Source organism: Phasianus colchicus, chromosome 13 (genome assembly GCF_987193195.1).
Source record: "Phasianus colchicus chromosome 13, bPhaCol1.hap1.1, whole genome shotgun sequence".
Lineage (NCBI taxonomy): Eukaryota > Metazoa > Chordata > Aves > Galliformes > Phasianidae > Phasianus > Phasianus colchicus.
This window is the reverse complement of record NC_143448.1, coordinates 11067366-11094394: the sequence shown is the minus strand read 5'-3', so window position 1 is coordinate 11094394 and position 27029 is coordinate 11067366. Positions and strand designations below refer to the sequence as shown.

At 36.1% G+C, this 27029-nt stretch overlaps 1 protein-coding gene across 1 annotated transcript in view; it reads left to right on the top strand.

Moving 5' to 3' along the window:
• The window catches only part of LOC116243751 (transcription initiation factor TFIID subunit 4-like), a 133660-nt gene that overhangs the window by 60147 nt on the left and 46484 nt on the right, over positions 1-27029 (top strand). The window contains exon 13 of the mRNA XM_031615143.2: positions 7974-8030. Within this exon, the coding sequence (XP_031471003.1) occupies positions 7974-8030 (57 nt within the window). The remainder of the gene's footprint in view (positions 1-7973; positions 8031-27029) is intronic.

Genomic DNA, 27029 nt, shown 5'->3' with positions numbered 1-27029 from the left:
CACAAGCTACTAAACTTGTCTAAATATCTCGCAGCTCCTCATCCAGACGCCTCTTGAACACTGCCAGGGATGGCAACTCCACCACCTCCCTTGGCAGGCCATTCCAGTGCCTGACTACTCTCTGAGAGAAAAAGGTCTTCCTTAAATCTAACCTAAACCTCCTCTGGTACAACTTGCAGCCATTTCCCCGGGTCCTGTTCGTTGCCTGGGAGAAGAGGCCAAACCCTTCTTCACCACAGCCTCCCTTCAGGAAGTTGTAGAGTGCAATGAGGTCTCCTCTGAGCATCCTCTTCTCCAAACTAAACAATCCCAGCTCCCTCAGCCGCTCTTCATAAGACTTATACTCCAGACCCCTCACCAGTTTTGTTGCCTTTCTGTGGACATGCTCCAGGGCCTCAATGTCTTTCCTGTAGTGAGGGGCCCAAAACTGAACACAGTACTCGAGGTGCAGCCTCACCAGTGCTGAGTATAGGGGGATGATTTCCTCCCTGCTCCTGCTGGCCACGCTATCTCTAATGCAGATGATTTGCTCCATTACTTTCCCCGGTACCGAGGTCAGGCTGTCAGCCCTATAGTTCCCCGGGTCCTCCTTACGGCTCTTCTTGAAGATAGGAGTCACATCAGCAAGCCTCCAATCCTCTGGGACCTCTCCAGTTAACCAGGAGCGCTGATAGATGGCTGAGAGCGGCTCGGTAATCACCCCCCCCAGCTCCCTCAGCAGCCGAGGGTGTAAGCCATCTGGCCCCATGGATTTGTGACAGTGCAGATGGAGGAGGAGCTCCCTGACTGTCTCCACCTGAATCACTGGGGGTTTTTTCTGAGTAACATCCCAGACTTCCAGATCAGGGCATAAAATGCCCAAACGATAACTGGTCTGGCTATTAAAGGCAGATGTAAAGAAGGCATTGAGGACCTCAGCCTTCTCCTTGTCCTCAGTGGCCACATTCCCTGCTGCATCAAGTAAAGGATGAGAATTATCCTTGGTTCTTCTTTTGCTATTGATATATTTATAAAAGGATTTTTTTATTGTCTTTTACTGCAGTGGCCAATCTGAGTTCAAGTTGGGCTTTTGCCTTCCTAACTTCCTCCCTGCATACCTTGGCTACTTCCTTGTAATCTCCCCAACTAGCCTGTCCCTTCTTCCAGAGGATGTAGGCTCTCTTTTTCTCCCTGAGTTTCAACAGTAGTTCTTGGCTCATCCACACCGGTCCTCTACCCCTGCGGCTCGCCTTACGGCACTCAGGGACAGCCTGTTCTTGCGCCTTTAAGATTTCCGTCTTGAGGAGCATCCAGGCTTCCTGAACCCCTTTACCCTTAAGAAGCGACTCCCAAGGGACCCGTGCTACAAGCGCCCTGAACAGATCAAAGTCCGCCCTCTGGAAGTTCAAGAAAGTAGTTTTGCTGGTTGCTCTTTTGACACCCCCAAGAATAGAGAATTGTACAGTTCTGTGGTCGCTCTGCCCAAGACGATCCCCAACCTTCACTTCTCCTACCATTCCTTCTCTGTTATCGAAGATCAGGTCTAGCAGGGCACCACCCTTGGTAGGCTCTCCTACCAGTTGCATAAGGAAGCTATCTTCCACGCAGTCTAGAAACCTCCTGGACTGCTTCCTCTGTGCTATGTTATACTTCCAACGTATATCAGGGAAGTTGAAGTCTCCCATGAGAACAAGTTCTAGCGATCGCGTGACTTCTGCGAGCTGCTCATAGAAAGCTTCATCCAACTCTTCATCCTGGTTAGGCAGTCTGTAGCAGACCCCCACCAAGATATCACCACTACAGGCCTTCCCCCTGATCCTTATCCATAGACACTCAACTCTGTCATTACGAACCCAAAGCTCTTCAACATCAAAACAGTCTTTGATATAAAGGGCCACACCGCCACCCTTCTTTCCTCATCTATCCCTTCTAAAGAGCTTTGTGACCATCTATCACAGCACTCCAGTCATGGGAGTGGTCCCACCATGTTTCAGTAGTAGCAACAAGGTCATAATTAGCCTGACTCACAATCACTTCCAACTCTTCCTGCTTGATAAAGTCAGATGGAGAGACCAAAGAAAAAAGTAAGGCTTCAGAAACTTTTTAAAAGTTATTGCAGTATACTGTTTATTTTTAATTAAACATCTAAAAATTTTAAACTGGATTTCTACTTTGGGGACCTTTGCATCATGACTGATAACGTGTACCAACCTATAACGTATGACCCAAAACATTTCTCTAATTTACTTTCTAGTGATACTTTTTCTAATTATAGTGCTTAAAGATGATATATTGGTCCCCAAAACTGAGATCTACAGTGTGATGATTTAATTACAGAAGCTCTACAGGGAGGTACTACAACTGCCTTGATTATCATTACTTTTGGATTTTCTTCCTGTTGTGTAAGTAATAGGAAAAAGAAATAATGACACAAGAAAGGGCTATCTTGTGTGTATATATACATACACATATGTGGAGTGCAGTCTCTTTAAATAAACTATTTTGAAGAGTCACCTCTTTCTCTTTGTTTGTTTTCCTAATAAGAAGCCACTGGCCATTGTTTCCACTGTATGCAGAAGCAAAGGTCTTTTGAATCTGTCTTTGGTGGTTGATATGGGAAATCAGCAAAGAAGCTAAGGGAAGTCTTAAGACAGCAGAAAGGTCAAAAGCCAGACTGAAATAACTTGAGGAGCTTACCTTTATATTTGACATGGTGTTTGTTGTGTGGACTTTCTGAAAACACAAGGCACATGTCTTGCTATAGTAAAAGATGCCTTCACTGTGATTCATCCTTGCTGCTTTCATAGCGATTTCCAAAATCTGGGAAATGTAGGTTGTGTGTGTCAAATAGAATGAGGTTCTGATTTGAGTGTAATAACGGAAGTATTTCTGGCAGCAGAAAGGAGTTTGTGGTCTATTATCAGTATTCTGTATTAAGAGCACAGGCCTGTCTAGTTTGGGGTTTTAAAATATAACTACAGCTATCATAGGAATGTGGCCTCTACTCTATGAATGGTATCAGTAAGTTGAAAAATTGCTTGGTGGTGTTTGCACAGTTAAGCAGCATTTATGGATGATGGGAGATTTTGATAGTGCAGTAGGTTGAAGGTACTTTTTTTACCTTGTAGGTGCTTTTTTATTGGAGAGAAATCGTTGAAATTTGGCCGTGCAGATTTCCTTACACAGCGCTATCACGTGCACCTCCTGTCATTACTTGAAGGGCCTATCTCTCTGAGTGAGAGATGAGTTCAGTCGTCATGCCAATTTAATCCTTTCCTTCTCTTCTGAGACTACAGTGGATGTAATGCAGCTTTTTGTGAGATGAAGCACTTTCTGAACGGAAACTTGTAACTCAATTCTGATGAGAGGAGAGCGAAGAGTGAATTATTGTGTTGAGATAATTTTCTCAATTTTAAAAAATTTGCTACTTCAATTTTCATGATTTTAAAATGAATCTTCTTTTAGACCTGTACTCTTGCAATCTTCCTCACTGTGGTCGTAGCTCAAAATAGGGTTTTACCCTCAGCTATGCTGCTTTTAACTCTCACTTTTTATTAACAAAGCTAATGTGAAAGCAAAGTGTTTCATGTTGCCAATTTAATTTCTTTAATTAAAAGTGAAAGTTATAAGCTGGTACAGCCGTGGGTGAAGTTCTAATGTCATCAATGGGGAAAAATAGGTTTAAAATTGAAACTGTTGGCACAGCAGTGACTCTCAATAGTACAGCACCTGCAGTTGTGACTCTTCACTTTATTTAATGAAAAAAGATGAATTTGAAGAATTAAAGACTCCCAGGACATGTATTGGAAAGTGGGAGAAGAGGTGTGAATACCTTAACTGGGATCAGATTTTGCTGATCAGGCAACAGGCAAGTATTCAGGAATGGAGACCCTGAGAGTTTTTCAGAGATTTAGCAGACTGAAAACATCACAGTTATTCTAAATCTAGGAGAAACCTTTTTTTGTTAGTGGGGAAAAAGATGTAACAATAGTGCAACTTTGACATTGCAAATGTTAACAGAATACGGAATAATGGTCCTAGTTCAGAGCATTAGAAGGAGTGTTGTTCTGCTCATCTGCACAGATGCAGGTGTCCTTCAGCTTTAAAAATAATTGTTGCCTTATTACATTGAAGTCGTATAGATACTCCTTTAAGAACACTTTTGATTTCTAATGTAAGACAATTGTAAGAAATATAAAGTCCACTTCTTAAAACTACACTATTGTGTGTGTAATTAGATGTCTGTTTTTGTGGCATTAGTCCTTAACACAGGCAAGGAGAAAAGCTGAGGTTTGGAACATTAGTTTGGTAACATGTAAATGAAACCTCATGTTTCTAATATGCTTTGAATGCACACATTTAACATGTGCTGCTTTTCATACTTTCAAAGTCTGATATTTCCATAGAGCTAATGTGATCTATGCAGTTGCGAGATAAATAAGATAGCAAGTTCTCTAGCACAAAGCACTTTCATTGTTAACAATTAAAATATCAGCCTGTCTGGTCTAATGAAAGTATCTTATGTTTGGGAGAAATGTTAACAAACCTGGCTTGGTGAATACATTCTCAGTAGGAGACATCATTTAATGTATTTAAAAGTATGTTATTAGTTATGATCAGTCCTATGTTTCTACAAAATTACTATGGGAAGCGAGCTTGCTTCTAAGGATGTTTATTCACCAACATGAAAATGTATTGCATAAATCCAGCTTTCATTATTTACAGATGGAAATGAAGAATAGAGTGGGGGAAGGAAAAGAGTCATGATGAACTCTTTGGAAGTGTTTGGGTAGGGGGGGGTCTGTGACTGGTGGGTGTTTCTGAAGCTTTAGAGAAAACATGGAGGAGACATTGGTGCCTTAAAGGATTTTGTGAAAATCTTTTTTTTTTTTTTTTTTACAAATCAGTTGAGATGCAGCATATTAATTTTTGGAGGTTAGTGGTAAAGGAAAAAGGAAGACAAACTCAACAGGATGAGATGAGTTTGTAGAGAAAATTGGAACTAGAATTAAAAGAAAGGAACAATTAGCTAGTAGCTTGATGAAAGTAAGTGTAAAGTATTAAAGCAATTGATGAATAAAAATAACAGGAGAGATGCAGGCACTATGAGAGCTGAATAGCAGCAAAATTGTTCAAACTCTTCAGAGGAAGCAAAAGATGCTTACGTGTGGAATGGAGTGTAAAGAGAAGCCAGTGACATTTTTAAAGCTTATCTAGCCACCTCTATTAAGTTTGACATTTTCGTTTGCTTCTATTTGCTTTAATCTGTGTTACATCAGCATTGAAGAAGCCTTTTGTGAGTTACATTAGATCATAAAATGAAGAATTAATACAATTGTTATTGCTTGTCCTTTTTCTTTTCCTTTAACACATTTTAGTCTTTGTGTGCTGATTTTATTTCACTGGCTTACTGATTTTCAAGCTGACACAGTAGTCTGCAGGAACACATTTTATTTTAAACAATCTGTTGGAAAAACCCTACTAGCATTTATTTGAACACACACAGAAAAAGAAAAACCCAAAAAACAACAAACTGAAAATGACAGTTGAAATTCCTTAATTTTATTAGTATGGTACTTACAACAGAAATGACACATCCAATATAAAGTTGGAATTCTACTTATTTGAGGCAAGAGCTAGCTTGAGCTCTTAGAAAAGAGCATTTCATATGGGTTAAAGGAATAACCAGAAACTCATTGCATTATCCTGAATGTAAAAGTAGTTCTAAACCCACTTCTTAGTCTGGGTTTTGATATCTGAGATCATCTGGTATTTTAAAACTCCATTAGTGATGAATTTTCTGTGTTTTATTTCACTCAGCATCTGAATGCTCATTTTCACCTATGTAGCAATTTATTTAATTTTTGTATAAAAGGTCTGCTATCCTGATGTCCAGATCTACTTTTATTTGGTCAGTTCCTGAAAACAGACAAACAAAGCACAGAAATAATCTTTAAATGTAAAGAAAACTACAAAAAACAAACCACTTTTTAAAAAAACTTGCACTTTTCGGAGTTTTTCCTTCACAGATGGAGACAGGAAATGTAGATGTTACTTTGTATCTGTTGCTTTGATTTTTTTCTCCCCTGTCCCTGAATGCAACACAGATCTGGTATGTTTTCCAGGATTCTGTCACTTATAGAAACTTGGTAACATTATTATAAGTCTCAGCTTGATTCTCTGAGGACTCCATGCTTTCTCCTTCAGCTGAAATGCTTTTAACTTGTGCTTTGCATTTGGCAAATGATTCAGCTTCATGTAGTAGTATGAATACACTTTGTATTTCTGTACTCCCTTCTCTGCGAGATTCAGAAGTTCATTGTACTTCTATAAATTTATCATCAAAAAGTCATGAAAGAACTAAAGCTGATTTCCCAAACATCACACTCGAGAAACTGAGGCACACAGTGATTCAACTGTCATCAGAAAATGACAGAGCAAGGACCTAATTCAGCCTAAATCTTAAATACTGGAGTTTCTTCTCTAGGAGACGGACTTATCGATCTCCCCCCACCCTGAATAGGTATAACATAGTCAAGTTCCAAGTAATTGCTCTTCTAAATAGAGTCCCAGCTCTCTGGCATATCTGTGTGTTTAATTAATGTGTCTTTTTGTTCTTTAAACAGTAACTAGATCAGGTTGTCTGCATTTTTCTTTTTGTCTGACCACAACACTTCAAAGGAACCTGTCTACATAAAGTTGTTTCTTTCTTTGTTGGCATAACTATAACACAAGAGTCTAATTCAGTCATCAGCTATTACAGTTTTTGATATCTCATTGCTTTACTACAAACACTATCCTGTCAAACTATCTTTTATGTTAACAGGCACAAAGTCCCTGGTAGGTAGCACTGGAAAATGCAGCTAACACATTTGAGTCTTGCACTGTGCACATTTTCTAAAAATTTCCTCGTTGTTTAATTTGAGCTTTCTTTACCATTTGTGTTGTATGTGTGTGCCATATTAGCAGAAAAAATATAATCTCAAATAGAAATAAATAAATGCACAAGAAAAAGGGTAAGAAATCATTTAAGAGTGAGTTACTCTCACTCTTAAATGATAACGAGACTCTCCAGGTGTGTCCACAATATCACATCCTGCTACCCTTAAAATGTATCTTCAGCTGGTTTGGTTCATGTATTTGTCACTTGTGAAAATAATATATTATGAAAAATTCAAACAAATTAAAAAAAAACACTGAGTATGTATAGGTTTAGAGTTTAATACTCTTCTCAAGTTTCAGGTTTGTCTTCAACCTTGAGAGGCAGAAAAAGGAGAGAGCAAATAAAGTGTTTTTTTAGGAGTTAAACAGCATCAATTTGAATCTGAAACAAAGACTGAAATAAAACAATAAAATCTTTCAAGTACCTGGGACAACAGTTACTTTGTGTGTGTGTGTGTGTGTGTGTGTGTGTGTGTGGAACTTCTAAATACTGACAAATTGTGAAATTAAAGAAGCATAATAATGCATGTATATCTACCTCTGTAGTTTCATACAAATTATATTGTCTTTATTTCTGAAGGTTTGTTGTTTAGAAGGATAACATTACAACTGTTTCTAGCACATTATCTGCCAACAGCTGAAAAAAAAAAATAGTTGCAAACAGTAAATTATTTTAAAATAACTCCCTCACTCACTAACAATTAAATTAAAAAGATCAGATATTGGGAAAAGGTGCCAGTCCTGCTCTCAGACACTTTAATTTGTTTGTATTAAGTAATGGAAATCTAAATCTGTATGGAAACTTTAGAATTAGAAAGATACATAGAGGTGCTGGTTTTGTTTGTTTTTAAATTTAAATGTCTGAATATTTAACAGTCTTTTTGGTGAGGCCTGTGCATTTGAAATTGCCCCCCTGTGAATTTAAGTATCCCATATTTGACACCTTGTATCTTCTTCCTCTTTCTTTGCTATCTTTTAACTTACTGCAACAGATGAGGGGTTCTTAAACCATCTGTTAACCTTTTTTCCCCATTTTTTTTTTTAACATGTAGAGTCGCTCAAGGCAAGAGGACCCAGAGCAAGCTAGACTGAAACAAAAAGCAAAGGAGGTAAGCAGAGCTAGAGATCATTACACTTGACATTTCAAGGCTTGAACATATTAATTTTTTATGCCTTGCTACTTGTATATCGTTAATAAAAATCTGACTAAAAACTTTTTAGGATGTATTTGTTGCTTTGCCTTTGATCTTAATGTTTGCAAACTAATACATTAATACATGTGAAGCCTAAGGAGATTTTATAAGAGAATATTTCCATACATTACATTTTCATTTCCATTTTAGGTAGCTCTAGCTTTTGTTGGGTTGTTGATGACAGCAGCATTAGATTTTGGTGCAGAATATATGCTTTTGTCTTTTTTTTTTAATGTCACTTTCTTAGAAATGTGTTACTTAACAATTCTGTTCTGGCAACAGTCTTTCAAGTAACGTAATTGCCAGTCATTTGCTGTACAGTAAGGTTCAGTGTACCATTTACTCATTGTTCTAAATTACAATAATCTAATAAATATCAAATAATTTCAGTTCAAGTTTTGATATGTTAATTCTTAGTATACCTTAATGTACTGTAAATGAGCGTGACGATCCTTTGCTTGAGGCATCTTATACCGTAGGATCAGTTTGTGACTTAAATCAATTAATAAGACTAAAATATATCTATGGATGGAAAGTTGTTCCTATGGAAAAGAAATTAGCACCATATAGAGCAAACTGATGCTTTTTTTCTCTAGGTAAGTTATTTGGATATATGCATTAGAGAGTAACATATACAGAAAAATGCATATAACACTTTTTTTTCTATTGACCTGTTCTTCCAGTTTAGTTTCCTTTTGGCAGTATTCTATATTTCCGTTACATATACAGATTTTTTGTATACATATAGCAGAAAAAAAAAAAATCAAGGATGCAGTTAACTTTCATTTGTCTCCTTCCATTATGTAATTATGAGTCTTGTAAACTTAAAGCCATCCAGTGTTGGAATTGTCAAACTTTCAAATGAAACAGATCAAATTATTTGGTAGGAGAAGACACAGGATTTGATACTATTTGAGCTTAATAAGCAGCCTGTATATGCAAAGGAAATCGCATCTGAAAATATGTGGAAAATAACTGTTGGCTGGCAAGGCTTGCATTTTTGCTGAGAACTAAAGCTACCATGCTGCTGGAAATGAAAGTAAGCTAGAAATAAATGTATTTTTTGCTGCGACAGTATTTCCATTCATTGCAGTTCTTTTCTTTATAACTGGAAACCTGAGACAGCAAAGTAAACAACAGGGCTAGAAAATACATTTTCTAATACAATGAATTATTGGCTCTCTTTATTGCTGTGATGGAAGACTTGTGTTCTAGCCAGTGTTCTTTCTTTTGGTGTAGCTGCCCTTGTATGAAAATTTGGTATTTCCATTTAAGCTGCATTTCTTACCCACTAGAGGGAGTGACAGAGTGCTGACATGAATAAAAGCATGTGTATGAAATGCATTATAAGTAATTGTATTATTAAAGACATAGCAAGTAGTTTGGTGATAATCTTATTAGAAATGTTTAGATTTTATGATTTTAAAGAAGTAGTGTTCCTGGAAATGCTAAGACGTTTGAGTAAATGCAGAGCGAATACCAGTTTTTTTTGTTTGAATGCTGCACTCTCTTCTCTTGTACATTAGCCCTGCCTTTTTTCCCACCCTTCTAATGAAAGTGTGTAATTTGCTGGCACCTTGCCTCTCTCTGAAGTTGAATTTTATTCTACATACTCGAAACCATAAGAAATTTAGGCATGTATCTGTTTTTAGTAATTGGAGTTCTATGACTCTTCAGCTGTTTTAGCAACTTTCACATAAAATATCTAAATACTAAAAAATTGAAACTAAAAGTCGTACAAAAGAAGTTAATTAGGAGGCATTACTTACAGAATGACCTACGTACATTCGATCTTATTACAGAAACCAGATGTAACAGATTTCACTCACACACAGATTAGCACTGTTATAGTTAAGTCAGTGCAACCCACTCTTATTTCAGTTTGATTGACTTATTTTGCTTTAGCATTAGCCTGTTTCAAATGGATTTGAGTGAAAGCAGTAGGAAAATGCACCTGTGGGAAGGGTTTATTGCTTAAAATTCCATTTCTTTCGCACTTTTAAATTAGTCCAGCCTTCTATGGTTTTGCCAGTGCACGTTACATGATTTTAATGGTAGAGTTATTTAACAAACTTGTAAAACACATTTTCCATCCAGACTCCTTCAGGAAGCTATTTACATTGTTTGTAACAAATTCTGAAATGTTTAACATGTAATATAACTTAATGTAAGAAATAGTATCATTTGTGAGTAGTATCTACTTCATATTCCATGGCTGAATCTTTTAAAATTAAGTTTTAGAAAATATTCTGAAGTTGACTGGAAGAATAGAAAGTCACAAATATAAGTTAAAGAAAGTGAGTTCCCTAATTTCCGTTCGGAAGGTTCATTAAATAGGACATAAAACAGGCCATATAACTGATTGATCCAGATTAGGAATAATTGAGTCAACACCTAGCAGTTAATCATGTGAATGACGTGAAAGAAAAAGGAGGTATGATCCTAAATATCATTTCTCTCATGAATATTTTTCTATATATTCAGTATGTGTTGGCCAAAAATCCTTCAATTTAAAAGTGAAGTAGCTGAGTGCGTTGATCCCGAAAGATTAACTTGGTTAAAATCTTTATGTCATCACCAACCAAGAATATTGCATAATAATAAAAACTTAAACCAGACACCATAAATGTCTGGGCATGTATCCAGGACCTAGATCAGCTCAGATAACACTCAGATGAATCTATTCTCAGATGTACTTGTCAACTATGCAATTGAAATCACAAGCCTGTTGATATTCATAATAGAAGCCTTACTAATTTCATAGGGAGACAGAAGGCTGTCACTTACCTTTATCCATGCAGGTATCCAATTTTTCTAAAGTTTAGTAGTCCTTTAACAGTGATATTTAAGTGGTTGCTGCTGTAACTGTTAGACTGGTGAGGAGCTTTGGGAGTACCCAGCTCTTGCGTAAGCAGACCAAAGGCAGGTTTTTTTCCATACTCTCCACATCATTGTGATGCTCATTCTACCTGGATGCTGTCATCCTCCTTGTCTTTTGTAGTAACTGACTTATTTGGTTAAGTTTTTAGATTTTGAAACACATCCTTTGCTGAGGAATGTATACAAAGACATCTGGACTGCTAGAACTATAAGATCGTTCTCTCATCTAATAACACTAATGAAATATATATGTATTGTGCAGATCGTGTGATGTATTTTGTAGATCTTCAAATGTTTAGGAATTTAAAAGCATAAAACAACTTTTATTAGCGAAAGTACTGAAACTCTAGTGTTATGTATGGAGCACTTATTATTCAAAGTAAAATTGATTTTGTAATATTTCTTGTCACCACATTAATACTTCTGTAGCAACTGAATAGGTGTGGTTTCTTATAAAAAGTAATAGTTTATTGCAGTCATTCATGCTTTGAAAAGGCATTGCTAAAATGAGAAGCAAATGAAAAGGGCTTTGTTTTGTTGAGTAAGTTCTTTTTTTCATCTCAGCAAAAACAAAGTTCTTAAAGATTTTGCTAGTAACACAGTGTTTTGTGATGAGATGTCTCAAGTTTTCTGTTGTACATGCCTGACATAAAAGTATTCAAAAGCAACAATCTTAAATGGTTTCTTATGGTTTCTTTGTTGAGAAATTGAGCATTTTAACTGAAATAAGCTTGAATTAAGTTTTCATTTAGCTGTGTAATCCACCTGAGGATCATGAGATGCAAGGAATAACTAAGATTGTGATAGTAATGAAGTAATGAATTACTGCAACTGAAATACTGCAATATTTATGCGACAATGTGTCCTCAGAACTTGGTTGTTTCAGAAATATTTTGCTGCATTACTAGTCCAGTAGCTGTAATGCAGAAGGAATGCCAGTGTTTTTGTCAATACATGCAGAAGGCTATCCAAGAGTCACTATGTGTACACTCTCTCGTTACCACAGTTCTGTTCTTTATACCTAGAAAAATGCTTAGACTATTCCTGTACTCTTTAAGCCTGTGCAACACTACTACAGATTTGGCTCTAGAGTACAAGATTTTCCTGAAGTTATAAAGTTGTTGTAGTGACTTTAAATATTAATGCTGAACTTGCATCTCAGAAAGAAGCAATCCTGTCTGTTATCAATTAAAATACTTTCTTGAAAATCCTGCTGTGTTATTCAACTTATTGCTTTTATGTGAAATGTAATTTTTCCTTATGAGCAGAGATTACTTCTGATGTACAGATATTATGATAACGGTCACAAATTCTGATAACTGGAGTTGACATGAGCTTCTGGGAAGGACAGGAGAGGAACAACTGATGAAGACATGATTTGTCTATAACCAATTTATAGTTTATTAGTTTAAAGATAGTGAATATTGACATAGTGATAGTGAATAGTGAATATTTAGCTATGTTTCTGAGGATAAGGTATTACCCCGCCGTGAATTCTGAAGTAGTTAAAAGCTTCATGCAATTGTAGTCTTACTGTTCAGTAGAACTCTTTTTGTAAAATTGAAGACCATAACACTTCCAGCCTGTTTCCCTGTGCTTGGAGCAGAAGTGATGGCAGGTGTTTGACTGAAGGTGAAGTGTGGTGCTACCTGTGCTATACAGAGTCAGAAAACTGAGTAACTGTCGAAGAAAAAATAAAGCCAGGAAATCAAGGGAATGGCTATAGTACTTTTCAACTAAGTCAAATTGTTTTATTCCTGCTTAGGTAAAATTTATATTAATTAGAGTTGAGTCAAGGACTAGATATTTTCTGGTCTTTTTTCTGACCTAGCTCTGACCCAAGATTACCTCATTAGTCTAGCATAAATCAAAATTAAATCCAATCCTGTCCAACATAGTAATTTCCTTGCTCAAAATCACTTTGTTGGAGTTCTGTAGTGATTTTAGTGCGTGCAGTACCTGGCTCTTGTTTGCTTTTTACAGAGGAAAAAAAAAAATGAAGGAAAAGCTCTTTTGTGTGACTGCTTGTAACTAGCATTATGCAATGGAATTCTCTTTTACTTATGTACAAGCTAAATTTATGGTCTTTCTTAAAAACCTAACTCTATATTTGATACCTGCTATAATAAGCTAAGAACACTAATTCACTGATTATTATCTAGAAAATCTTAGAACATCATTAGGCTCCATTGCTGGATTTGAATACAGATTAGAATGCATTGCATAAGAAGAATCATTAGCATCTATTGATGTGTTTTGCTACTTCTGAGGACCCCTGTCAGAGCTGAGTCTTTGTATTCTGGGTGCTTACGAGCAGTGCTGAAAGAGGAGGCGGGCGAATAGGGACTGATGCAAAAAAAAAAAAAAAAAAAAAAAAGCAACAGGTGATCAGCAGAGAGCAATGAGAAGGAAAACAGTCTAGTCAAGCATTATTCATTACTTATCTGGCATGTAGTGTTGTGGTAAAAGTGGTTCTAGAAGAGGTGTTTGAAAGGCAGCAGTCTTCAATTTAACCCAGCAGCATTGTGATATCCTTAGATTTTGTACGACAAATGCATCTGCTCTGATGCAATCTGCTAGTTGAGGCATTAGCAGCTGTGTAGGCAAATGAGTTAGTATTTTTCTTACTGAAAGATTCTCATGGGGTTCTCCTAGAATTTGGGAGCTCAGAACAAATATCAGTCATCTATGTTTGTAAATGTTAGCTTTCCTTTTCTAGATTCTTACTTATTACCTTTCCCAACAAAATGTTACATGTGTACCTGATTTTCCAACTGAACTAATGAGGAAGATTTGAGATTCGTTTAACTTTGTTCTGAAATTTTGTTTATAGTAGGATATTTCAAAACAATGCAGCAGCCGTTACAAATAGTGCTTTACCCAATGTGTTTTACTTTTCTGAAAAGCTGAAAAGGAGACAGAACAAACAGAGCAATGGAGCTCTGTTTCATACAAGATTGTTGTAACAAGTCTGTCATTATGAAGTAACAGGACTACTTAAATACAAATGTACAGAACCTGGGCTTGTCATGGGATGAGCTTTCTGCAAGGACTCTCCAATGCTGGAAGAAGCTTTTTAGAATCTCACCAAAATAATTCAGTAGAAATTTTCTCCTATAAAATGAGTTTTCTGGAGGTAGTGTCTGATTTTTCCATTGCATGAAAGAAACGGTGGAATTTTCAACCCTTCATATCCCCTGCAATTTTCTTTCTGTGTCTGGAGGAAAAATTAATGCTTTTGCATTTTGTGGCTGCGCTAAACGAGGGAGTGGCAGCTAAGGGGGTGGCAACCCCTCTGTTTCTAACTGCTTTTGGGTGCACGGACTGCAGATCTCAGAGAACAGCAAAGGGAACAGCTTTCTTCCACCTTTGCTGTGTGAGGTTTGCCATAAGGGTGGTTTGGCTTTGCCTCTGCTTTGCATTAGCGATGGCACCCAGAGGTTCCATGAGAGGCAGGGAGGAATGCATTCAGTAATTTTTCCTTCTCCAAAACATTTCTACATTCTTTCATGTATTTGGATATATACTTACATAGATATATATCAGATCAATTTCCTAAAGGAAGACATGAAGACTGAATTTCCAGTTCTCTTTCTGCCTCAGTGGTATTTTGTCTAAAATGGGTCATCTTCAGGGAGAAACAAGAGTGCTTAATTTCTGACTCTGTCACAACTTAAAAAAAGAAGAAAAAGAATACATTTCAAGCAAGATGTGAATATGAAAAAATCACCTAACTGTTTTATCTAAACTGCAACAGATTTACTCCCCTGCTGATCTGGAAAAATGATAGTGCTTTAGCTTTTAAAATACAATTGCCTATTTAATAAGTAGAGGGCAGCAAATGTCAGCTATGTCTGGTTGTCAGAACCTGGAGAGGTTACTGGGAAGACAATACAAATTATGAGCTATTTTGGTCCCTTCATCAAGTCTGCCCTGCAATACTGCAGCTTGCAGGGAGAGGTCAAGGTGTACTTAGGCTCCAGCCTGCAGGGCAAGTTTTCCCCCATCCTCTGTATGCGCATTGGTTTCTTGCTCCAAAATAAGCCCGAATGAGGGCTTTAATTCTGCCGCTGAGCTAACATGTTTGTAAGCCCTGTTTGGCAGCCTCTGAGAGCCTGAGGCAGCACACAGCTGCCAGCTTTCATCTGCCCCCAGTTCCTCGGGGCGCTCCAGTCACATGGCGTGACCCGCGGCGGTGGAGACGCACCTACTAAATCTTCTGTTCCTCTGCCCACTCAGTCTGGGTACTGCACATTGCACCGGCAGCAGGCAGCTGGCCATCAGCAATCAGCTGCATACCTCCTGCTGACAAATCTTCCATTGCTTTTTTGTGCGAGACCCACATCTACTCCCTGTTGTAGTCAGGAAGGGCATTTGCATCTTCCGTGGCTTTACAATGGAAGGCCCTTGTTTGAAGTGCATACACTTGGTGGAATTTACTGCATTTCATAAAATGCGTGGTGTTTCTAGCCTATTAGTGGGAAATGAAAGAGTTTATAGAAGCAAAGTTAAATTTGGAACTGTAGTGATAACATTTTTAAAAGGATAACCTTAGCCTTCCTTGCCAGCACATTTTTGAGAATTGTGAAGTATGTGTATGTGATACTTTTGTGCATCTCTAAGTAATTTATAAGATAAGCAAGACTAATTTTCATAGGCCTCTTATACAAGCAGTAATCTGGTTCTGTAAGTCTGCTTTGTAAAGTTGTGCTATAATTTTCTTATTTGTCAGCATCTCCTTGTGCGTGCTAGGATGTGACAATTTATGTTTATGTACATATATGTATAAATTACGGAGCAATGTGAACATCAGCTTTGTTGTCATTGTCAGGTGGTTTGTTGTGGTTGAATTTTTACTATTGAATTTTCGATACAGTTAACACTAGGGTGAAACGTGTCAGTTTTGACTTAGTAAATACTAAACGTTTCTGTCCATGGCTGGAATGTGCGTGTGTGTGTATGAATATATATACACACATATATATACTTTTCTCCTAGGTTGCAAGTCCGATCAGGCTGATTAGTAAGAGAGAGAGGACATGAAAGCTGTGTTAACATCTATTGCCTGATTTTAATTTAGTCTTTTTACCAGAACACCCTTGTTAGTCTGTGGAAGAGTCTGCAAATAGTTGCATCATAGCTGAATAAAAAGATGATGCTCAACATACTCCTACAACTTATTTCTTTCTCTAGTAGTAGTATATTTAAAAATGAAAAGTGTTATTGCCATTCGTGATGAAAGCAGTATGGTTTTCTTCCCTCAAGTATGTGTTTACCAAGGGAAGAGATGATTCTTTCTAAAATATAAACATTTAAAAGGCCTCATTATGTTTTTGTTGGTGAGTTTGTGATTAACTTCTAGATTTTTATGGAAATGATGAGGAAGTTCTGAATCAGTTTTTTGTGGAATGTGAAAGTGTGTTATAAGTTTGTGCTGATGAGTTTCTGTACACTGAATTGCCAGATTTTCTCTGATATCTTAACATTTTGTAGGATTTAAGTGAAACAAATTGAAAAGCAGTCCAGTGCAACTGCAGTTCATAGGTTTGTTATCTCTGTATAGCCATATGAAAATCTGCAACAGGAATTGGAAATACAGAGTATGTTTCCTTATACTTCTGCATTCCTTCCCTTTACAACAGGTAAAAATCTCTTTATGTTCACAACCAACATTTGTGTTCTTGAAACCAAAACATTTAGATTTTTGAAGAGCTCTTAATCTTTCTTGACATGAGTCTTAAATTTTATAGGTATTTTCACCATGTATATCTAAATGTAGTATTCACATGTCAAAGTGAATGAAAATCTGTTTATTTCCTTAAAAAGTTAATAATAATAATAATAAAACTACCCTGGAAGAAGTGTTCACATCTGGTAAACATGTCAGGCAAGGCAAATAGGCTTTAGGGAAGTCATCAAAAACAAAAAATGGGGGATTAGACTGAATCTGGTCTATTAATTGAGAGAGAGAACGTTCACATTACAAGGAAAATAATAACAGATTGAGAATATTTTTTCTGACATACATATAATTTTGACTGTTTCTTTTTGAATCTTATTTTTAGTTGTAATTTTTTTCTTGATCTTGAAAAAACAAAAACCAAAACACTTGGGGAAACTTCTAGGATGTTTGTTCCTCCCCCTGAAACTGATTTGATCTTTGATACGCAGTTGCTTACTCTTCTACTTATAATCTTGTTATTTTAAAAGTAAATGATGAGGTGGAAAAAGTGTCCTGTTAGCCCTACTGATGCATAATTTTAGAAAAGAACTATTTTTAGGACTGTGTTTAAATTCTGGAAAAGTTAGATGTTTATTTTCACCAGGAGACCTTATTCTTGATGCAGCCCAGCACTTTGTGGCTCTAGTTGACAACTACCAGCTCTGGATATGTGTGAGAGGTCCCCAGCATGGGAGATCTGCCAAATATGTAGGATATCTGTCTAACTGGGACAGGTAATAATCAAAAAGTTATTGAATATATGTTACTACTACAGTTTATGCTGCCATTTAATTCTTTCATTAGAACACTTTCAGCTTCCTATTTTGAGGAAGTCTAAGTTTTCAGCAGTCAACAGAATCATGTTCTCTTTTAATAATGGTCTGTTATTAGCAATTGCAATTAGCAATTAGCAATTTTTTCTTCTTAAGCACTATGTTCAGGAGGTCTATTGGTTACTAGTGTGTATCGGAAAACAAAAATATGGGATAATTTTTTCCCTCTCGGAATATGAAATGTCACTAGGCTATCCTTCAAATGTTTGTATCTTATAGCCATTTATCCTTTTTAATAATCTGGGGTGATACAGAGCTGCATGGAAGACATATAAAGAGTGTGAAGCTACGCTTACCAACTCTATAAACTACTCTCATTTAGTCTCATGTAAAATCTTATTTTAGGATGGAGAAGTCTGGCTTGTACTAGAGATTGTACTCCTCAGAGATGGGTAATTTGAGGTCATGAGAAACTCTCTGGCAGGGTTTTCTGAGAACAGTCATTAATCCCAGTTTTGTCAAGGTTTAATCTCTGTACAGAGATAAAATATACTTCGCTGTTGAGTTACACCTTTGTGTGTGTTGTATGCAGTCACACAACTGATCAGTAGGAGATGGTGAGGTTTCAGTAGTATGTGATAGTGCTCTGCTCATTCTTTTTAACGTTTTGGGTATAGAGAAATTAAAATATCTTGTAAACAGTAGTATTATCTAAAATGTACATTTCTTAAATTTGTCATCCATTAATTTATGACTCCAGAATGATTACAGTTTATGGTGTGTTTTGTGATCTGCCCAGCTGTAAATAAATAAATGTACATCTCATAGATATTCTCTGGTAATTTTAACTGAGGCATTAAAAATAATTCCTGAGTAAAAAAAACCAAAACAATCCTTATCTATCCATCTGTCTGGATGGAGAGATTGTCTCTTGTTAGTATTGAAGTTTGAAACACAAAACCTCTAAATGTGGTGTTCCAGTGGAGAAGGAAATGTCTGGCTTAACATGCTAGACGTCATTTGGAAATGTGGAGATGGTGTGATAAACTGTCTGCTAAATGGTAGAATAGCCTGACTCTTTTGTCTAAGGGATTATTATTTTTATCCTGCTTGCATTTTAGTGAATTTCTATCACTTTTAAAATTCCTAACATTTAAAATACTGGAAATTGAATTCTTCTTTGCCACTTTGCTACAACACTGGAATAATAAATCTATTGACATCAGTGGCACTATTCAAAACAAACAGAATTCGCCTCTCTGATATTAAATATGATGTCATATCAAAGCATCCCCTGTGAACAACTGTGATTTCTTGTTGCTGGCTACATTCAAAACTTTTACTTAGAAGCAAAATATTTTTGTAATTACCTATGTATAAAAGAATCTGTCTATGTAGTCTCTTTGTTGATAAATCAACTCAAATTTATTATTTTTGAATTCTGGTATTGCATGTTTTACATAAATTTCTAAACCCTTTACTTTGATTTTTTTTTTTTTTTTTTTTTTGAAGATGCAAAGAAGAATGTAAAGCTTTTTAATACACCAAATCTTTTTTTCCAATAATTTCACATTTAATTACCGATGTCTTTGATAATAAATTGTGTTTCAGAGTTTGTGATATATTTTATAGAGCGGAGTCTTTTGGTGGGATGCTTACTGAAACAATAAGCATTTGTGACAGGTTGTTTGCTGAATACTTCCTCTGTGCATATGGTAGATCATAGTTCAGTTGTTAGCAGATTATCCATTGTGCCTTGATGTTAAAAGAGGATACCTCTCAGCTTATGTTTAAAGCTGTTCTGCACTGTCTTAAGAATGGTTATGTTGAATGGGATCTAAGAGAAGTTTGGGGAAGTTCACGGTTGCTAAGGGAAAAAAGAGCACAACAAACATTGTAGTGATTTCAGCTTTCCATTCAGGATCCTTTATAATGGGTATTGTGAATTGTACTGAATTTAAAACTGCTGTGAAACAGGAGGCAGTTAATCAGTTCTATGCTAGAGCAACATTAAATGTTGTTCGAGTTTATATCCAAAAGAGAACTTTTTTAAAGGCATGTAGAACCATTATTACTTAAGTGCCAGTACTCTAATCCTGTTTTTTTATAACTACTGTAGTCTGAGGACAGATTTTTTTTTAAGACATTTTATGCATTTTTAGTATTTTAAATGTAAATTTTAGGTTGTAAATTGAAATTCTACCCAACTAGAAGAAGAAATACTTGTTTTCAAGATTGTTAGGAAGATGAAGGTATTATAAAGGGATAGTCTGTAGTTTCCCTTGCTTATTATAATGTGCTAAGGAATAAAGAACAAAGAATCTAGCGGAATTCTTCTGTGATTAATTCTATTCTGCTGTTGATGATGTGCATTTTAGACTTGTAATGTGTTGCAAGATCATTAAGATCTAAATCAAAGATTCAATTTGAAATAAATGGAAAATAAATTAAATCTGCATGTGTTATTTTGGAAATGGGGAGAGTATTTTTGAGAAAAGCAGAAGGAAGAGAGAAAGACTGAAAAACATTTTACTTGAAAAGGTGAATACAAGGAGGTACACTTTAAATCATCTCGTTTCCTTTTTAATGCAAATCTGATGCCTTGGTTATTCATTTTTATTATTTATTTATTTATCCTTATATAACACTTAGCAATTCTTTCATATTGGGAACGTAGCCATTTTTATAATGCACGTAATAGTACAACTACTGCACTCATCTACTAATATATCGGTTTTCAAGAAAAAATAACTTTGAATAAAATGAATTAATTAAAGGACTCTTGAAGTGCTAAGTTTAATGTAACTGCAGTTCTTTAAAGCAGAAAAACAAGAAAGAAAACAAATAATGCCCCCTAAGCAGATGCTTATTCATGTAGGGTAGCTGTGCTTTGATTTTGGAGAGGTGAAGTGACTTGCAGTTGGAAACCTTTATTTATTGTGTCGTTATTTATGTCTGCAATAAATGAGGTATAAGCATAAAACATGAAAAGGAAAATTAGGCATTGTGCTAGATGTCTTACTTTTTGTATTTTATTTACATGAAATATACGTTTTTTTTTAATGGCGTGTTGCTATGCCTTTTGTTGACCATATCTGTACTCCAGGTCTGTCTGCTTGTTTCCATTGGCTTGTCATGTTCACTAATTAGGGAACTGCTGCATGATTCACCTTGTTAATTAGAGGGACTTGCACACAAAGGGCCTTCGGGCAGTGCGAAAGAAGAGCCTAGCACTAGTGCCCTGAGAAAGCTACAGCCTGTGAAGTAATTCTTCTCATCTACCTTCTATTTTTTATTTGAAATGAATAAATCATTGAGATTTTCCTTGTGGAGTGAGAATGCAAGAATTCACATCTTTGTAAGATGTAAATTATACGTGATCAATAGAAGGAGATGACTACTGTATTGTACTTACAAGATTCCCTAATTTACTACTTGTCAGTGTATGAAAAATTGCTTGAAATATTTTGTCCCCACACTGGTATTTTCTTCCCTTGATCTGCAAGAGAAATGAGCAGTAGCGGTTTTGCTGTACTTAAATCTAAAATAGAAAAGATGTAGATTATTTAAATTTCAAGCTTGTTTTGCATCCCCAATGGAACTTCCATTTTGCCAGCGAAGCCCCAGTACTACCCCTACAACTTTTCAGGGGAAGAAGAAGGTGGGCGTCTGGCTACTTTTGTTCCTCACTCTGCACTGCCTCAAATCCCTCACTTCTGAAAAGAGTAGCATGCTTCCTATATTGTGTATTCTTTAGTTGAGTGTAGTTTCAGAATAAATTAAAATTGTTTTCATCTTGTCACTTAGTCTTGATCGAACTGCAATCCAGACTGCAAAAAATGTTGTGTTAAAAGTGCACGACTAATCTCTGCACTACCCATTTCCCATCTGTTTATGACACTATAGAAATTAACTGCAATCACATTCTTTCTAACTGTTTGATTAGAATCACTTATTACAACCAAATGATTTTAGTAGACTGCTGCATTTTCCACATTTCCTCAAATGAAACTGGCAGTTTCGAGATAAGGGTTTGCCATAGGAGTGGTGTAGAGTACTGGTATCAAAATCTGGGCTACTTTATATACATATATATATTTTTTTAAATTTAAATAATCTAAAGCCTCTTACCACAATTTCTGGTTAGTCTTTTTACTAGTGTGAAATTTGGTTCTAATGGAATATAGGCAGATACATTTTGCAAAAAGTCAGAAATATTTAATTTTGAAGGATGAGCTAAATGCTTTAGGCTGACTTGAGATCTGACAGTGTGACACACAGTCTCAATTTCCTCAAAGTTGAGATCTTCCTGTGTACCTCATCCTTCGGTTTGCTCGACTGACATACTGACTAAATTGTACTTTCTCCATGATTTTGGTGTTTTGTGGAGAGTTTTCATTGATGAATTAATTATTCTGTTACTCAGCTATAATGAAAGATTCTTTAAAGGATATCTTCCAAAATGTTTATTTCAGGAATACTGAATCATAAAAAAATCTGTAGCGATTGGTACACATTCTAGAACAATCTTTAACTCTGTAATGAAGCTCTACTTACAGTAGGGAGTTCAGCCTCTAGGAGTTAATGTGTGCACTCCAGCTTCAAGTGTGGGGAGTTGTTAGAAAGCTCAGTTGAGAGGTTCATTTGAGCCTTGTATCTTCCCACATATTATTTTTAAAAAGATGAAGCATTTTTCCTCACGTCTCTTAGGTGAGTTAGCCCATTATTCCAGTATACCCAGCACTGTCAGATCTCCTTAACCAAAACCACAGCTCGACAAGTTTGCTGTCAAAGCTATCAAGCTTTTTCAATGTGTGGTGTTCCTACCATTCCTTCTGTCTTCCCAGCCTGCATGAATGTGTTTATTTTCCTTTGAAAAATAGTTTGTGAATATTTGTAGTTGTCTTGCTGGGTTGCTCCAAAACAAAATAGCAAACCTTAGGGAAATTCTTTCAGAACTTTTTCTGAATCTTACTACAGTTAAGTTGCAGGCATCTGAAAAAGTTGCCATCTCTAATAATGCTGTTTTGTGTTATTTGTGCCTCAGAAACAATTTCTTCAATTTCTCTCTGTTTGCACCAGCAAAGCTGAGAAGAACAATTATGGGACTTAACAAAAGGCTTAAAATAAGAGCTTAATATTGCAGAGCCTGGAACTGGTGCTAACAGAGATAAGCTGTTTGAAGAATAGTTTAACCAAAACCATACAAAATGCGCTGAAGCTTCCAGAAAATTTTTAAGAGTAAAAAAATGTAATGAATAGCATTAGTGAAAAGGCACAAAACACATTGCTGTAGAACACTTCTAGAGGAATCTGGAGGACATCTTTCTAAAAGATGTATACAGTCTGGTACTACAGATATGAATATGGCTTAAGAAATGGTTGGAGAGTCGTAGAAATAAATGATTTTAAGTTAAATTTGAATAGCACATTTTATATTGAAAATTGAAAAGTCAAATGACTGAGAATATACAATGTTAACAGAAAGTTCATAGACATCTGTAAAGACTGTTAGACTGTCTCTGTTGATCAGAGACTAATGGGATGAGAATTTCTTCAAAGTATTTAGGAGGAAAAAGTAATATTGGGAATGAAGTACCCTGAAAACTTAAGACTTTACTCAGAGTTGTATGTGGCTTCTTCACGCTTTTTGTGTTTTATAAGCTTACGAGCAAGGTGTAAAGAAAACTTACAAGAAAATTAGACCATAGAAGTATAAATGAATATAAAACAGTTCAGACAGCATGTAATGAGGAGATAAGATTGTTGTTTTACTGATTGTTTTTTAAAAAATTGTAGGTAATGTATGTGACTCAAGAATATTACAGTTAAGGCTTGTCTTCGGGGAAAAATAAAAAAGAAAGGCAGGATGCACCTGATATTTTCCATATCAGGAATTTAATGCATTTTCACAAAAGTAATGGGGCCAAATGTTAATGGAAATTTTGAGTGAACTTCTAAAACATAATGAAATTAGAAATAATAAACAGCATAGGTCTATTGTATGAAAGACAGCTGGTCGAAAATACCCTAGTTAAGGCTCCGGAACTATATTTATGTGCTCATTGCTCAGAGAGACGTTCGTCTTGGGGTCTCAAATGTTCCCAGTCTAGTGTTTATCCAGGGTGATTTTTTCAACACTGTGCAGTAATTTTTGACTCTTGGTGTGTGTGAAAGAAAGGAAAAACATGCACACATACTCACACTGGAGCCTTCATGCCTTCATCTTCAAATAGATGTGCAACCATCACAGGTGACCACTGGAGTTTTTACTGTGTGGTGGGAGAACAGTTGTGGAGAAGTAGCGTCCAGCTTTGCACTGAAGAAAACAAGATATAATTTTGGAGAGCTATGAGTATGATGTGTTCATTGAATGCTTTGATGTTGCACGTGTAAACCTTCTGTGTATTGTGTTATTGCAGTGCTACTTCTTCACTTCAGCTACTACTGGTTTCTTACTAGGCAGTGTGCTATTGCTGAAGGAGTTCTGTTGACCTTTAGAGACTTGGGTAATGCAAGGAGAGCAGGGAGCCAAGCCTGAGTGTTCTGCAGACATTAGCTGTTTTTCAAGGCTCTCTCTGAAGTTAACTGATTTTCTAGTCCTTCTTGATCATTGTCTTGGACTTCACTGAGGTTACTGCCAGCATTTTTAATGAGTTTCATTTTTTTAATTGTGCCTTCTGTTGTGGACATCTTAGGACATGTATAATGGTTCCACGTTTCAGGCTCTCCTCAGCAAAAAAGATGTTTTTCCAGGGGGTGTAATCACTGTCTGAGACTGATAGATATATGTTGCAGAACCATCAATTAAGGCAGGCTTTTTGCAGCATATGACCCTGTTATCAAGAATTAAATCATTCATTGCAAACAGAATTAGGAAGGATCTCTATTGATGCCTATTGGCTAGAAATCAGTTCTTAAGTCATTGTTTATATGATCTTCCTTTCATCAAGCATTTCTGCTTTCCATTTCCATTTCAGTGCTTTCCATTGCCGATTCCCTGTTCAGTGTTCATTGCTGGCTGTCTTCATTCTTGATTGTGGTTTACAGTCTGTCAGTATTTATAGTTCCTATCAGTCCCTTCTGTGCCCACTTTTCTTATTTTCAGACTGTTTCTGAACTATGATGGGGATTGTAAGTTGCCAAAGTCTGATTCTTTATGAGCTGAGTTGGTTCTGTAACTACAGAAACTTAATGTTACAGCTCTGCTTCTATTTCCATCCTATATTGATAGTATCCATATGTACTTGACTATCTCCTCAAGCTCTTCCTTTCTCTTTATCTTCACGGTCTTCTCTGTCACCAGGTTATTTTTCTTCTAGGCCAGAAGGCACCCCTGATTTCTGTTCTGAATTAGAGAAACACTCAACCTTTTTTTCTCTGATATGATGCCACTCTCTCCTCTTCCCTTTTTTAAAAAATGTATTTATGTGTAGATTTGAATGAATCATTAAATTTCCAGTCATTCTCATACTTTCTGATGATACTGAAGTAAGTTTCTCATGCAGCAGTCCTTAATGACTATAACTCAGCCCCATGTTTGGTCTACATCTCTGCTAAAGTAAAGGTAATTTATTTGCATAATTTTTGCCCTCCATTTGGAACACATTTTGCCTTCACATCAAGTTGCTTTTAGCTCATGATTCTGAACAACTCCTGTCTTTCTGATTAGTAGTCCAGTATCTCATTTGCTTTTTGGCATTCCCTTCCCCATGGATTCAAGCAAAGGAGATTTACTGGAATGTTTGCACACTTCACATTAACAGACTTAATTCTTCTGGGATACTCACTTTTGTATTCACTGAAGTAAGGGACTCATCTGTGTCCAATACAGAACAGCAACAGCTAGGCCATTTTTTTTTTCTGTACTGAAGTTGCTTGACTGGAGAGCTTGTACCAAGTAGCCATTTGCTTAATTATTACCTTTCCAGACAAAACTAATTCCTTGAACAAATCTATACAATGATGTATTCCTCTAGCCTTAACATTCTGAATTTGCTTTTATTTTAATTGATGTCATAGAAAAGTGGATTGTTACAGTGTTAATTACAGTCATGGTTGGGAACTTCATTTCTTTAAGAAATCTTGACAAAGAATCCATGCTCATTTCTGAAACAGGTGGCTTCTTCCACCTGCATGGGCTGCTGCACGTGCTGGTGGAAATAGAAATCTAGGAAGAACGATCTTGCTGTACATATACTGACACCATTTGTTGATTTATTGTTGTCTCAATGACTGTTCTCACAATGGCTTGTCATGCAGAAGCAGCTTAAAATAAATGCTTGGTTTCTGTTGCAAAATTATTTACCAAACGTCGTGAATGTGCCCTTGATGTGCTTTGGAAGTTATTAAATCTAGGTTTTGAAGATTGAATGTTGATTCTTCAAATAGGCGTATGGCTGTCTTCCTTGTGGCGTATGGCTTGTGGTGCTTCTTTTTTGAAATATCTAAATGTAATGAGTAACAGCCTATGGAAAACAAACCAAATTTTTGAATCTGTTAGCTTTTCTTTAATAACGTAGTAGTGCAATGTTCTTCTTGTTGATGTTATGCGAAGAAGAAAATTTCATTTTGTGAAATAATATTGGTATTCTTGTGCTGTATTTTTTGTCAAAGGTATCTCTGTAAGTTAAAGCTGTCACAAAGGAAGTAAGTGGTGTGCTAAAAATAGATTTGAAGCAGATCAGGAGCAAAGAATAGAATTTCATTTGTAAGCAGTTTTCTTTTATAACATATTGGAATATTCATATCTGTTTTAAATAAATATTTTGACTTTCAAAAAAATTAATTGTTGATTAGCGTAGTTCCAAATGAAGCATTGGTTCTTTTCCAGAGGGCAGAAATTTTAATATTGATAAATATATCCATATTAATTGTGGATGAAGGCAAGTTAAAGAATGATATTGAACTGTGATATGAAAATGACAGTAAATGTGAATGCAGCAACGGAGCATCTGCATCGTGTGTTGGTTGATGTAATGAGTTGGATTCATTTCTACTAAAGAATGTTAATTAATAGGAAAGTTTTATTTATTTTATCAGGATGTATAGTTGTAAACAGGTGCTTCATTTGTTTAAATATCCAGAAATTATTACCTGGCTAAGTTAAGCAATAAACTATATTGTACTAACAGGCTTTTTTTTTATGTTTAAAAATATAATCGATCATGTAAAGCTTAAGCAGCTTTGGTTTCATTGTTGCTTTCAAGAGTACTTTAAAATCACAAAAGCACTGAAGATGGCTACATTTAGTTCACCTTATTCTAAGGACTGAAAAAGCAGAGGGTGATACTTGTTGTACTGTCGGTTCCACTACATGCAGAGTGCAGTCCCAGAGTATATTGGGGAAAAGGGCTGTTGCTGGTCTGGGTTGTGCATTTGGCATATGATGGTACAAGAGAGACATCTTAAAAATAATCTGTTGAAGCCAAAGCAGAATATGAATTCTTTGTGAACTGTAGAGCTCTCAGAAAAATATCAGGTATTCCTCAACTCCTTGCAAGATGGCCGCAATAACTATATGCAGTTTTTTCTCTATTA